The following is a 14,293-nucleotide window of genomic DNA, read 5'->3' as shown; positions in this document are numbered from 1 at the left end:
TTCTTTTTTATTTTCACACAAATTTACCTAGAAGTTGACTTACACCCATCTTAAGACGTGCCAAATATCCATTCAGTGTATACGGCTATGCATTTATACACACAGAATCCAAGTTGATATACTCTAAGAAAAATTGTCAATCACATAGTACCAAAAGTTTCATGAAATCAGGATGCCAGATTTGGATTCCTTATGATTTCCACTTTCCAGAGATCCTTGGTTTTTGATATCGGACCAGTAGTTGCTGAGTAAAAGCAACTTGAAATTCAGTGACCACGCAAAAAGTGAAAACATGAAATTGCGATATCTCAGAAACCGTTGGTCCGATCAAACTAAAATGTGAAATTTTGGCTTTTCTGGCTATGATTTACCATGTTTCATCAAAATTTAACTCATTGGGTGAACTGAGGTGGACTGACCCTGCAGATATATTGTATAAGCAGCTCTTGAGGTCCAAATAAGTGAGCTGTGTGCTGTCTGAATCTAATCGTAAAGCATTTTATTGTCTGATAATCAGGAAGTGCACTGTTAGCATGCGAGTTGATAGCTTTACTGTTACTGTAAAACCCCGCACAGGTCTCTGAGAGTTGTAAAAAGCATCCTAAACTCATCACTGTTAATAATTAGTATCCTCAGAATGCATAAAGGTAAATGAGGAATAACTTTAGACCACTGCAAAACTTTATAAAAGGAATTTGTTTTGTTGTTCTCGTTTTTAAGACAGTCAAACTTTAAGCTCATGTAAGTATTATTTGTTGCAGTGTGGACATTAGTTTGATTGGATTGCCCTCAGATTACTTCTCATCCTTATCTCCTCTTGGTCGTTTCGTCTTTCCTTCCACCGAGACAAAAAGATCACTTTACTTTTCATTAGCCTCGCCGTTGCCCCCTCTTGGTCGAGCGGCGTAAATACAGATCTCGTTCTTGTTCTGCGGAAGCCCGTTAGTTTGAAACTCACTTTGACCAGAGACAGAGCGACAGCTCACGGGCCGAGCCATGGAAGATATGAACCACCTCCTCACACTGCAAAAAACGACATCCGCACCACACAAAATGACTTCAATTCAGAATTCGTCTTGATTCTGAGTAGATTAAACTTATTTCCTTAACAGATTTCATGATTCTTTTTTTTTTTTTTTTTTTTTTTGTCATATTCCATTAAATAATTTGCTCATTTAGACAATTCAAAGTTTATTCCTACACAAAAAGTCACATCTATCTATCAATGCAGTCCGCTTTTATAGATCCAATTCCTCTCCTGTTTCAACTAACCACATCTCAGTTCCCTGGAGTGGGCCATATGGGTGAAGTGTCTTGCCAAAGGACACAAAGGCAATAAGATTTGAACCTACAATCAACTTATCAACCGGTGACAGCTTACACCACTTACAACCCATGTTCAAATTCATATTTAGAGGCAATATTAAAGACTGAGTGTCTTGCCAAAGGACACAACAACAGTAAGCAAAATGTGGACTTCTTGTAAGACGGACTAACATTGACTGGCTGGAACACTGCCAGCTCCAATCAAATTCATATTAGCGGTCGATATTTGTTGATGTGAGTGAAGTGTCTTGCCTATAGACACAACAACAGTATGGAAAATTAGAACCTGCAACCCTTTGGTCAGAGGCACTAGCACTAACTCACAGCACTGCTTACACATCTAATCAAAACTCATTCGGGCTAATATTGGATCATGTAGGCGAAGTGTCTTGCCCAAGAGCATGACATTATGCAAGATGTGAACCAGCAACCTTTTCGTCGGAGGCACTAGAACTTACTGACTGCATCATTTACACATGAAACTCGCAAACTTCTGATAAGAGAGACTAACACTCACCACACCCTGACTCCAATCAGTTTTAAAATTAATCTCCTGAACAGGCAATAATAACAATGTGTGAAGTGTCTTGCTCAAGGACACAGCAAAAGTATACATGATTTGAATTTGAACCTGCAAACTTAAAACAGGGATTAACTCTAACTTTTAACCATCTCTAAACGCGATAGTAGACTTAAATAGATACATTGCGTGTGTGTCTTGCCTATGGACACAACAACAGTATGCATATTTGAACCTTCAACCTCAAGATTCTGAATTCAAGTCATTTTAAGGAGTTTAGATCCATACATTTTGCAGTGTATTCACCCTTTTCCAATCCTGAAATTTAACTGGAATGAACACCAATAGTAGCCCCTTGACAGTCTTTTCTAAAGGGATCTGTGCTTCATTTTATCTTTTTGCAATCACTTCATCCTCAGCATTGAACCCACAACTCCTTCACGCGTTGATTAAATTCATAAATAGTTGAAAATCCTGTCTTTCTTTCTTTCTCGCTTTCTTTCTCTCTCTCTGTGGTGGTTTTACTGGAGGTTTTTGAGGATGCGTCCGTAGCGGAAGTCATAAACATGGCGGCAGAGGTACACCAGGTCCGGGTCGATGTCGGAGGGCACGCAGCGGTGAGTGGGCGGGGCAAAGTCGGGGCGAGACGGCACCAGTCGCCCACGGCAACCAGGGGGAGCGCCTTCAGCACGCCGCTTCACCAAGGCACAAAATCTGACCAGGAGAGAGACGAAAAGAAAAGATGAGGGGAGGTCAGTAAGACGTTCTATCATGCATTTCTATTGGAGTAATGTTCAGCTGTTTCCATGGTGACACAATGCACACAAAAGTTTTAAAATTGTCTGAAAACCCAAGAAAAAATATAAAATGGACTTTGAACAGCATATTTTCAGGAGCCTGTGATCAATAAGAGCGTTCATGGTCTCGTTTAGGAGTTTGATTTTCAATAAAAAGGTGAGAGCGACTAACAGAAAAACTGTTAGATGTGTGTTAAAATAAAGCTAAATTTTTCGAGCTTCGAGCATATTCTGTTGTTGTTCCATCATCAAAAACATGCCTGAAGTGGTTTTAGATAACAATATCGATATCTTCCGGGCTCTATTTGAACCCTCCTTGGTGACTTAATGTGGGGGAAAAAAAAAAAGAGTGATTCAAAAACAAAAGTGAAACTTATAAAACATGTTAATATGTTGTTTTTGTAACACGTGATCTAAATGATAGAAGTAAAATAACCTCTCTTTAACCCTTCCAGACTTAAAGGCAGTTTCAGTACATTTGTCTTCGCCTGGATTTTTTTTCTTAATTTCACCATTAAAACTCCCCCTTTTACGCCCCAATTAAGTATTATCCTTTTTTTTCAGTACAACCTGTTATTTCACAATCTACATGCTGTGGTTGTGTCATATGCCTGTAATAAAAGCTACAGGACCAGAAAAACTAATGAAAAAAACAAAAAACTAAATGCTAAATATTAAGTGTGTAAGTAAACTAAAAATATCCTTATTGCCATCAAAACAAAACAAAAAAGTGCAGTGGCCCCATGACTGTCCGGGTGCCAGTCATGGAAACAGTTCCTGTAAAGTCCAGGGCACAGAGCCACATCACTTCCTGCATTTCCATGGTGTTTATTACATTTGGATTTGCACATTTTGAGTGAAATAAACCTTTCAAATAAAAATAGCGAGGGCTGTGCAATTACACAGACAAAATGTGTAATTTGCCATTTATTTGAGAAATAAGTGCACTTAGAGCGGCTTTTTCAGTCGTTACAACATAGAAGCTCAGAGCATCAACCATCTTGACTCAGTACACTCTTTGGCAAAGTTTGGACCAATCAAAATGGATGAATTGCATGCGTTTGGAGGAAAACACTCATTCCTATTGAACACTCATTTTCCCTACGTCATCACGCAGAGTGTGTGTGACGCAAGATAATGCCGGAAATATGCTCGGAAAGCTGCAGCTGTCAGCTTTTTAAGGGGAAAAAGTACGTTTCTATCTTTTATGGTTGGAAAGTTATGTGTGGTTATAGAAAACATATTCCCAGGTATTGTATATGAAATCATCGGTCTGGAAGGGTTAAAGGTCCTGTATAACCCAAAATTTACTTTTGTGAGCTTTTAGCCATGTTAGAATGTTGTAATTCATCATCATTAAAATATACCCACAGTTGTGTTTTTTTAATTCACACGTGTTTGGGTAATCCTTTATTATAAGTCTGTATACACCAAAGTGCTCTGTTCCAAATTGTGATGTCATGAAGTACTAGTTTTTGATGTTAACAGCTCCTTTTACCTTTTCTTCAACAGAGATTGGCAATTCAAGTGTGGAAAACATTCAATTGATTCTAGTTTATGTGTATGGAGTTTAAAGACACAGTGGAGCACTTCCTGTATTACCACATGACATCACAAATCTCAAAACACAACTCCAGGTCTGTTTGTGATGAGGAAACATGGATCAGAAAATAGAGTAATCTGGGCCCTTTAACATTGGTGACGAAGTGATTAATTAATTACAATTCCTCCATTCACCATCATCCTTATTTTTATTCATTTTTGTTACTGTGATAAAAACATAATTAATACAGCTCTATGCACAGCGTTACTACAGATCGCTGAAAACATGTCTCATTGTGGAACCTTCATGACGCACATTCCCAAACTCTAGTGTGACTAAGCTCAGTAAATACATTGAGTCATCCTGAAACCACAGTGAATGCAGAGAAATCTAATACAGTCTCAATCTTTGCACCTTCTCCATCAGAAAACACATCTCCGATACAAAGATTCCCATGTACCTGAATATATCACCGGAGGAACAGTCGAACAGAGGTAATAATGAACCGGGTTCTGCACAACTCCAGGTGCTAATTAGAAACCTTGCTGTACTTTGAGAAGAGGCACTGCAGAATATTTCTACTATTCTATTCTAAAATCACTCGAATTAAAGCTCCTATATTACGCAAAATTGTCTCTTGTGAGCTTTAAATCATGTTAAAATGTTATTACCTTCTCAAAAACAGACCTGGAGTTGTGTTTTGGTTCATTCACACGTTTGAATAAATCTTTATTATTAGTCTGTCTACATCTCCAAAGCTCAAAATGCTCCGTTTCAAATTGTGATGTAATTGTGTAGTGCTAATTTTTAAGTTAACAGCTCCTTTTGTTCAGCAGAGATTGGCAATTCCAGGGCTGAAATGATCCAAATGATTCTAGTGAAGGTGTATGGAGTTTAAAAACACTGTGGAGCCCAGGTTGTTTTCCATTTGAGAGAAGAACTCAGCCTAAATGTGCAGGATTTGTGTGTTATGCATGTGTGAATGAAACAAAACACAACTCCAGGTCTGTTTATGATAAGAAAACAACATTATAACATAGATCAGAGAATAGAGTAATATGGACCTTTTAAAATGCAATGTTTTATTAATGTCTAGTTTATTCTGATTCCTGACCTAGTCGCTGGAGAGACATTAAACTGAGTGGAGGCAATAGGTGGCCCCAGCCTGGCTAAAATGATCTATCAATGGAACAAGACTTTTTGTGCTTAAAGTATGAAAATACATTTTGCTTCACTTAAGTAAAAAAAACAACAAACAAAATCAAAAGTTACTTGAATGAAGAAAAACACACTTATTCCATAGATTGTTAATTTGACTTGTCAAGTTGAATCGACTCAAATAAAGTAAAATGTTCATAATTTAAGTCATTTTAACTTAAGATAGATATTGGTTTTGCAGTGCAGTACTTCTAAAACCAGATTACATTGAAAAATACTCAAAGAATCAATGTATTTATTAATATTTTAACACATGTGAACCCCTCTCGATGTCCAGTTTCTTTCAGTTTGTTCACAGAGCAGTACCTTTACCCTTTGTGTGTTGTGTATATTCTTACCTACAGTACTGGGCGAGGGGCAGGACGTAGCATCTGTCTTCGATACAGGCCACACTATTTTCATCCTGATGCCGAGAGGCGAAAATCTCATTCTGAAACAAACACAGTGGGAGTAAAGTCACATGACCTCAGCAGATCTGTGGTCTGTGCTGCTGGGGGCTGCACATGACAGGAGCCTGTTTATGTGAATGCACTCAAGATCACACTCAGTTTCCTTTCTGTAGGGTGAGAAGTATGGAAAAAAAAAAAAAAAGCGTCACAGAACTCAAACATGATCTGCATTTTGACCACGGATCATATAGACTTTTTATATATTGGTGCAAACTGTTCTTTAGAAGTAATCCCTCTTCTCTCAGTCTGCTGAAACTCTCATCCCGCCTCGACTACTGCAATAGTTCACCCTCCAAACTCCTCAACAGACTCCAGTACATCCAGAACCCTGCCACCCGCCTCCTCACCCGCACCTCCCCTGTCCTCAGATCTCCACTGGCTCCCCATCCCTCAGCGCATCCAATTCAAACTCCTCACCATCATGTACAAGTCCCTCCCAGAGTCCTGCACTGGGTCGGGTACCCGCAAATAGAATTTTACGGGCGGGTATGCGGGTGGGTCAGGACTAAACCAGGACTATAGAGAGAGAGAGAGAGTCCTAGTCCTAATCCAGTCCTGATTTAGTCCTCCTGGTTCAGTCCTGGAATCAGTCGCAGGTTAGTTCTGGGTTAGTCCTGGTTCAGTCTGTGATGTGTGCGGTGCAAAAGTCCGGCATCTCGATCAATGTCTATTTTGCTCAATAAATAATGCCTGTAAAGTGATGACGTATTTTTGAGTAGAGTCGTGTCTGTGAATTCGTATTCGTACGGATTGTAATTCTTCACGTCGTAACTTTTCAATTCGTATTCTAATGGATAAAATACACACAGTACATTTTCTGTACAACTGGACTCATTGAAGAGTTTTTGAATATTTATTTAATGCTCAACAACACCCAAATGTGCACAGATTTCCCAAGTATGCACAAATTTCTATCCTATGCACACAAATATTTCTGAATGCTTTCTATTGCCTATTCAAAACGCCTGTTCAATCCTCATTTAGCACCACATTTTCGCAGAGGCACATAAAAAAAATAATAAAGTGCTTCAGTTAGAATGCTTTTAATTTGTGTTTGATTTATCATGGTGGGTAACGGGTGGAATGTTAACGGTTCTGGGAGGGTGTGTATTTAACTTTGGTATAATCACGGGCTAACGGGCGGGTGTGGTGCTGTACTGCGCGGGTGCAGGTCTCCAAAATGGACCTGTTCAGGACTCTGGTCCCTACACAACATGGCCCTTACCCACCTCTCTGAGCTCCTCCATGACCACAACAGGATTTACACTGTCTTGTTAGGAAAAAGAAACCTGAGCCATAGCAAGTGTCTCCTCACATGTTCACAAGTTCACAGACTAAAAGTCCAGTGAGTATCATTAAGAAGTTGCCAATATCTCGATACACAGGCCACGATATGATCTCGATACAGTGCACTTTCAATTTGATAAGTTATTATATATTACTGATTAAATACGGTTCAGTAAAAAACAATTACTAACTCATGACTGAGATGCTAAAAGTCTTTGTTAAACCATTTCTTGTGCAAAGTTCATATGAAACACAAACATTTTACTCATCAAAACAGTGAATATGTCAAATGTGTTGCATAAATGAGTTTCCTTCCTCTGGAACAAGCAACAAAACTGTAGCACTGTGACAAAATAATTGAGCAAAATATACCAAAAAAACTTTTAGTGATATATTGATACAGCAGCCCATGATATCGATACTGTATCATCACATTAAATGATACGATATATCGATATTTCAGTACTTTTTGCACACCCCTAGTCCCTGCTCCCCTTCCCTCTCTGAACCAGCTCCTTATCTTTTCTCCTCTTTCTCTCCTCTGGTTACAGAAAGTAAATGACTATTTTCTCACCGTTTCTGAGTGAAACTTAAGACCTCATTTAGCGCACGGACATCGCACGTGTTTCTGTTGATAGGGGTAGCACGTGTGCACGTGTGTCTGTTGCTAACGGTAACGCGTGTATGCTTTTAGGTTTATTATATTGTACAAACACAATCCAAATGGGAACTTCTCCAGAATTATTGATCCTATCAACACAAAATTTTTAAAAAATTACAAAAAAACATAGTGATCCTACTCTTTATGCCTGTCAGTGTTTTTAATAATAATAGTGATTTAAATAATTTCCCTTGTGGATCAATAAAGTTTGTCCAAGTCTAAGTCTAATAAGTTGGATGAAAATAAAAAATCAAGATCAATCAATATTTCTCAATATTTTTTCTCGTATCGCCCAGCCCCTGCTCTACCTCACATGTATTCAATTACAGATGGTTTCATAAGCGCAAAAATAACTAAAAAAAAAGGGTGTTCTGACTGTGAGCGGGATCACCTCTTCACAGATCTGATCTGTCACTTGGTCTGGTTTGGTCTCCATGAAAATAGAAAGGCTGAATACCATACTGCGAAACATTCCAGACAGAGCAATAACATCTCCATGGAGAAAAGCATTTGACAAACCCTCCAGAGGAAAAGTTACACAATACACCTTTAAACATGCCATATTTTCCGCACTATTAGGCGCTCTGGATTATAAGGCGCACTGTCATTGAATGGTCTATTTTCGAACTTTTTTCACAAATAAACCGCACCGGACTATAAGGCACAGATGGGTCAGTGGGACTTTGTTTGGTGCGTTCACGGTGACTCTGGGCTTTGTTCAGTTGTGGTGTGTAGGGAGGGTGCTGTCTGGGACCAACGGATTGTTGGCATGTTCAAGTGACTCAGTTGTTCAGTTGTGTCTAGAAGTGGGACATTACACTCGCTTTTTCGGTTCATTCCTTCGTTCCGTTCCTCGTCGGCATGGAGTGATGAGTGTGTCTGCAGGTGTTTTTGGCTGCACGGTTTGCGTGCGCTGCGGATGGTGCGGCTTTGTAGTTTATTGAAGTCGTGCTGGGACACCCGAGTTAATTCGTGTATAGGGCGCTCTGGATTGTGGGGCGCGCAATCATTTTTTGATGGAGTTGGAGGCTTAAGAGCGCGTGTAATAACCCGGAAAATACAGTAATTTAAATCATCAATGGAGTTTTGTAGGTTATTTTAGTCAATAATGTTTCCTGGCATTGAGAAAACACACACACCAAACTTTACAAAACGTGAGTCTGGTCACCGGTTCAGATGTGTGTGATTGACAGGTGGATTAGCCAATCAGGGACACACATGGTCCATCCGTATTGGAAAAAAGAAGTGAAATAGATATCACAGGGGCTGAAAAACATCACGGCGTTCTGCCAAATCAATGAGCAAAGCACTAAACTCAATCTGAGGTGAGATAAATGCGACCAATGAGCTGATTCGATTCACACGCCACACTGAAATAAACAAACGTGACCGGACGATCACGTTTGGCCGAGCTCGAGACGTGACAGAGGGGTCCAGACTGAAATCAATCTGGATAAAAAAGTACACAGAGATATCAGTTTGCATTTGCCAGACAAGCAATAATACGCATCTGCCCATAAATTAATTGCACGAGTTTATTTGAATAGGCCGACTCTATCCTTTTCACATCTGCGCAGGCAAAACGGAGAGGACGCAGGAGCCACATTTCATCCTCTGAGCCGTTCGTTTGTCAAAGTTTGAGGGGAAAAAAAACGTGGAGAAGAGAGAACGACGACGTGTGAGTGTTTGCCAAATCTTTTTATAATTTTTGTACACGCATGAAATTAGCACTTTTTAATGAGTAAAGCCCAGTGTGTGAGCAGTGCAGCTGGAGCCTCCTGCTTTTATTTAAATAGACGGAAAAAGGAGAAAAAGGAGCGCAGGGAGAGGAGGGGAAGAGTCAAAGGAGGAGAGCAAGGTAAAAAAAACAAAAGAAAAAAAAAAAGAGGCTGACTAATGTGGAGAAAGAGAGAGATTCAGAGGGGAAGAAAAAAGACAGAGTGGAAAGAGAGTGGGGGAGAGATAGAGACGAGAGAACAGACCGAGACGAGGACAGGAAGTGGAAAGAGAAAATGAGAGAGATAAAAAGAGAGGGAGAGATAGATACACAGATAGATAGACAGATAGATGGAGACAGAAAGACAGACAGATATAAAGAGATAGAAAGTGAGTGAGATAAAGAGACAAATATAAAGAGAGAGATAAATATAAAGAGAGAGATAAAGAGATAGAAAGCAAAAGAGAAAGAGAGCTTGAGATACAGAGATATAAAGAAATAGATATAGATACAAAGAGATAGATACAAAGAGGTAGAGATATAAACAGATAGCTAGAGAGATAGAGATAGATAGAAGAGACAAAGAGAGCAAGAGAAATAGATAAACAGATAAAGAGATAGACAGAGAGATAGAGAGATAAAGAGATATAGATTAGATAGATAGATACAAATAGAAACAGACAAAAAGAAAGCGGGAGAAATACAGAGACAGACAGATATAGAGATGTAAAGAGAGAGAGAGATAGAAAAAGAAAGACAGAGAGTGAGAGAAACAGAGATATAAAGAGAGAGAGAGAGAGAGAAAGATAGAGAGAGAGATATAGATAGAAGAGACAAAGAGAGCAAGAGAAATAAATAGATAGATAGATAGAAAGAGACAGAGAGAGTGAGAGAAATAGAGAAAGATAGCGATAAAGAGACAGACAGACAGATAGAAAAAGAAAAAGACAAAGAGTGAGAGAAATAGAGAGACAGAGATAGAGAGAGAGAAATAGAGAGAGATATAGAGATAGATAGAGACAAAGAGAGAGCGAGAGAAAGAGAGAGAGAAATAGGCAGAGACAGATAGAGATATAAAGAGACAGACAGATAACAAGATAGAGAGATAGATGGAAAGATGGATAGAAAGAGAGAGAGAGAGAGTGAGATAAAAAGACAAAGAGAAAGAGAGATGGTGAGAGAGGCATACACACAGAGAGACAGCAAGAGAAAGAGAGAGAGAGAGACAGAAGAGAGAGTGATGTAATGACATTTGTGTAGCTGTAGCGTTGCGTCTGGTGCTTGCGTGTTTTCACCTCCCCCTCAGCCATGATCCCCCTGTACTGTACTGAACCCCACGGCTGCTCATACTGAGACAGTCATTTCAATGCCAAATTAGTGAGTACATGATTACACACACCGCTGCAGAAACACACGCACACTTCATTACGTTTAAATAGTCAGGGCAGGTAGTTCTGTGCGTGCATACATCTTTGAAACCACAATCTGGCTTTTGTGATGTAACTACTGAGTTAACAAGATTTCCAGTGTTAGGCTTGTAAAAAATAGTCTGTGTAATATATGGATCTGCTTTAAACTTGCATATTGTAGCAGATCTTCTATTAAAGAACTGTGCAGAGTGTCTTGTCCAAGGACACAACATCAGTATGCAGTATCAGTATACAGACCGCAGGAATCTAACCGTCTAACCGTCGTTCTTCAGGTTAGCTGGCAAATATGTCTACTGATACTGGTTAAAATTACATGTTTTTCCAATACAAATATATGAAAAATATCTTGTAGAAATGTTTACTTAAAACAAATCAATATTAGATTTTAGATATGAAACTGGAAAATCTGCTTGTCTCCATTACTTTTTCCTCAAATGTTCTGCAGTATGGCATTAAATTTGTATTTATCATGTATTGATGAACAACGCTTTTTACTGGTTAAGGTTAAGTCTAGTCATTCCACAGATCTGATTGTAACTTTGCCTGGTGGTGTCAGCTTGACAGCTTGTATCCATGGAGAATAGGGATGGGCATGATTAGTCAACTAATCAATAATTAATCATTAAGAACTTCGTCCATCATGTTCATTTTTAATCGACAAACCGAATGTAGGCTGTGTCTGACACAAACACTGGAGCTGAGTTTACCACTCAACGACAAACACTTTTCAGTCTTTTCACCACAAGGAGTCAAAATAAATAAAGTGACCAACATCAAGAAAGTGAGTGAAATAATGTTAAATGAAGAGCTGCACTAAACCTGCACACGTCTGATCTCTGAAAACATGCACCATCTCCAAAGCGATACACACACAGAACACACTCACCATCATCATCATCATCATCATCATCATCATCATCATCCCTCTGTCACAGAGAGAACACTCAGATTCCACTGAGTCGTGTCCTTTAGTCCGACAGAAGCTGAACCACATCAGCGCACAAGAAAAGAGCTGTTTTTATCAGCGCTTACAGTTTATGCAATGGTTTATATGTTGTAAAGTTGAGTTTATTTATGCAGATTAGTAATAGATAATAAATAATGTAATATAAAAATGTTAATGATTAATTGAAAATCGATCATTAATTCTCCTGACGATCGATTAAGAAAATTTTATCAAATGCCCATCCCTAATGGAGAATGAAAGGTTTAACGCCATAGGGTGAAACAGTCCAGAAAAAGCAATATTATCTCCACAGAGACAGACAGGCAAGAAAAGTTACACAGTGCACCTTTAAATTCAAGGCTTTAACTAGTATTTGTTTAACTTTGGTAATCAAAGCAATTACTATTTCCTAATTATAAGAAAGCTATTATCCCCTCTCATATAAAGAAATTCAAGTGGAACTAAACACTGAATACTTTTGTCACTACTAAACAGTGTATATTGTGTTTTAATAGCACTATCTACAGCAAACTAGGTACATTTGCAGGTTTCTGGTCAAAAACAAAACAATTTCTGGTCTAAATGAGTGCTGCCTTTAGTGGCCTCTGTAAATTCCAATAGTTGGTGACATCACACATGACTGCCTTGGTGTTTCTAATACAAACACCTGGCTGCAGAGGCGGAGTTTGAACTGTGGAGACCTTTTAGACCAATCACGGTGTTCCTTATACCCCCAGACCCCGCCCCTCCTCCCCCCTCACTCTCTTCTTTAGTTCGTGTTAGTGCCCAGTTTACCAGCTCTATCTGAAACGTGGTTGTGGGTGGGGTTTGTGTGTTTAGTTCCACTTTAAATAAACTTGAATCATATAAAATAGTACATAGCTTTTTGATATATTGAGTGTAAACACAGCTACAGTTCATTCTGACTACACCGATAAAGAGATCAGTATAAATCTCTCAGTTTGATCTATGGTCTCTTGGCACTCTTTGAAAGACTCAGAAAAGTGGCAGAAATAAAATGTGTTTTTTTTTCTCAAACGTCACATCGATCACTGAGCTGTGTTTGGCAGCTTTACTGTTACTCCACTATAAAGCTTACACAGAGTTTTGTTTTGTTTCATTCACACGTTTAACACACAAACCCTGCATGTTTTGGCCGAGTTTTTCTGCTCCACCATGATGTCATGTTGTAATACAGGAAGTGCTTCACCGTTTTTTTAAACTCCACACACCTTCACTAGAATCATTTGGATAATTTCAGCTCTGGAATTGCCAACCTCTACTGAACAAAAGGTTAAAAAAAAAAAAAAAGTAGCTGTTAACTTGAAACCTACCACTACATGACATCAAAAGTTGGAACAGAACATTTTGAGCTTTGGAGATGTAGACAGTCCAATAATGCAGGATTACTCAAACATGTGTGAATGAAACAAAACACAACTCCAGGTCTGTTTTTGAAGAGATTATAACATGTCAATTTTGAGTAATTTATTTTGTTTTGGCTGCCCTGATGCCTAAAGTATAGAAAAATAAAAAAGGAGTCGTGTATAAAATTTTATTACAGAATTTGGGAAAAATGCTCAAAGTTAATCCCATAAATCATTTTTATAACCTAAAGAAAATAATTATTCGACTAATAAAAATTTTGGTCGACCCCATTGACGACTTAACCACAGCCCTTATGTCTTACACTGTGTAACTTGTCTGAACTTTTCGTCTCAATAGAAATTATTGCTTTGCCTTAGTTGTCTGAAACTTCATCAAATTTTTTGCAATTTCAGCAGATACTGTAGGTCTTTACATGTGTTATATAATGAGACGACAGAGCAAAACAAGCAATCTTGTGGTTAAAGCAGAATAATAGTACTTAGACACACAGCTCTTTGACTATCTTTACAAATACTACCAACTTACGGTAGAAATGGTTTCCAAGTTAGTAATCTGGACACTGTTTTTGAAATCGAGGCATTTCAAACTGCTATTCATAAACAAAAGTAGATTATAACAATCCACAATATCTGTTTAAAGGATTATCTTTTTAAAACAAAAACTGTATCCTTCAGCCTGCTTTCAATCCAACCTTTCTCTCTACTTAAAGTGGAACTAAACACTGGTCACTGCAATTTCAAGTACTTGGCGGCATCACACAGGACTGCCCTGGTTACAGCCAGGTGTTTCTGTTACAAACATCTGGCTGCAGTGGTGGAGTCTGAAGTGTGGATACCTGTTAGACCAATCACACTGTTGCTTATAACCCCAAACCCCACCTCACCTCCTCCCTCACTCTTTTCTTTAGCCTGCGTTCAATTATCCTTCCAAACTGGTTTTCCGAGGAAGTTGCCTAGAGACACGCATGACACGCCCCTTTTTCTGGACCGGCGCGACTCGGACCTCGGTGG

General features: G+C 38.8%; 1 protein-coding gene across 5 annotated transcripts in view; it reads right to left on the bottom strand.

Moving 5' to 3' along the window:
- Nucleotides 1-242: 242 nt before the first annotated feature.
- The window catches only part of LOC110168282 (bromo adjacent homology domain-containing 1 protein), an 80,522-nt gene continuing 66,471 nt past the window's right edge, over nt 243-14,293 (bottom strand). For all 5 annotated transcript variants that reach the window (XM_055149200.1, XM_055149204.1, XM_055149201.1 and 2 more), the window contains exons 7-8: nt 5,743-5,834; nt 243-2,560 (exon numbers count right to left, since the gene is read on the bottom strand). In XM_055149200.1, coding sequence (XP_055005175.1) covers nt 2,368-2,560; nt 5,743-5,834 — 285 coding nt within the window. In that variant the 3' untranslated portion in view covers nt 243-2,367. The remainder of the gene's footprint in view (nt 2,561-5,742; nt 5,835-14,293) is intronic.

Source organism: Boleophthalmus pectinirostris, unplaced genomic scaffold (assembly GCF_026225935.1).
Source record: "Boleophthalmus pectinirostris isolate CB_2022bp ecotype Guang Dong unplaced genomic scaffold, ASM2622593v1 HiC_scaffold_13, whole genome shotgun sequence".
Lineage (NCBI taxonomy): Eukaryota > Metazoa > Chordata > Actinopteri > Gobiiformes > Gobiidae > Boleophthalmus > Boleophthalmus pectinirostris.
This window is presented reverse-complemented; position numbering and strand designations above follow the sequence as displayed.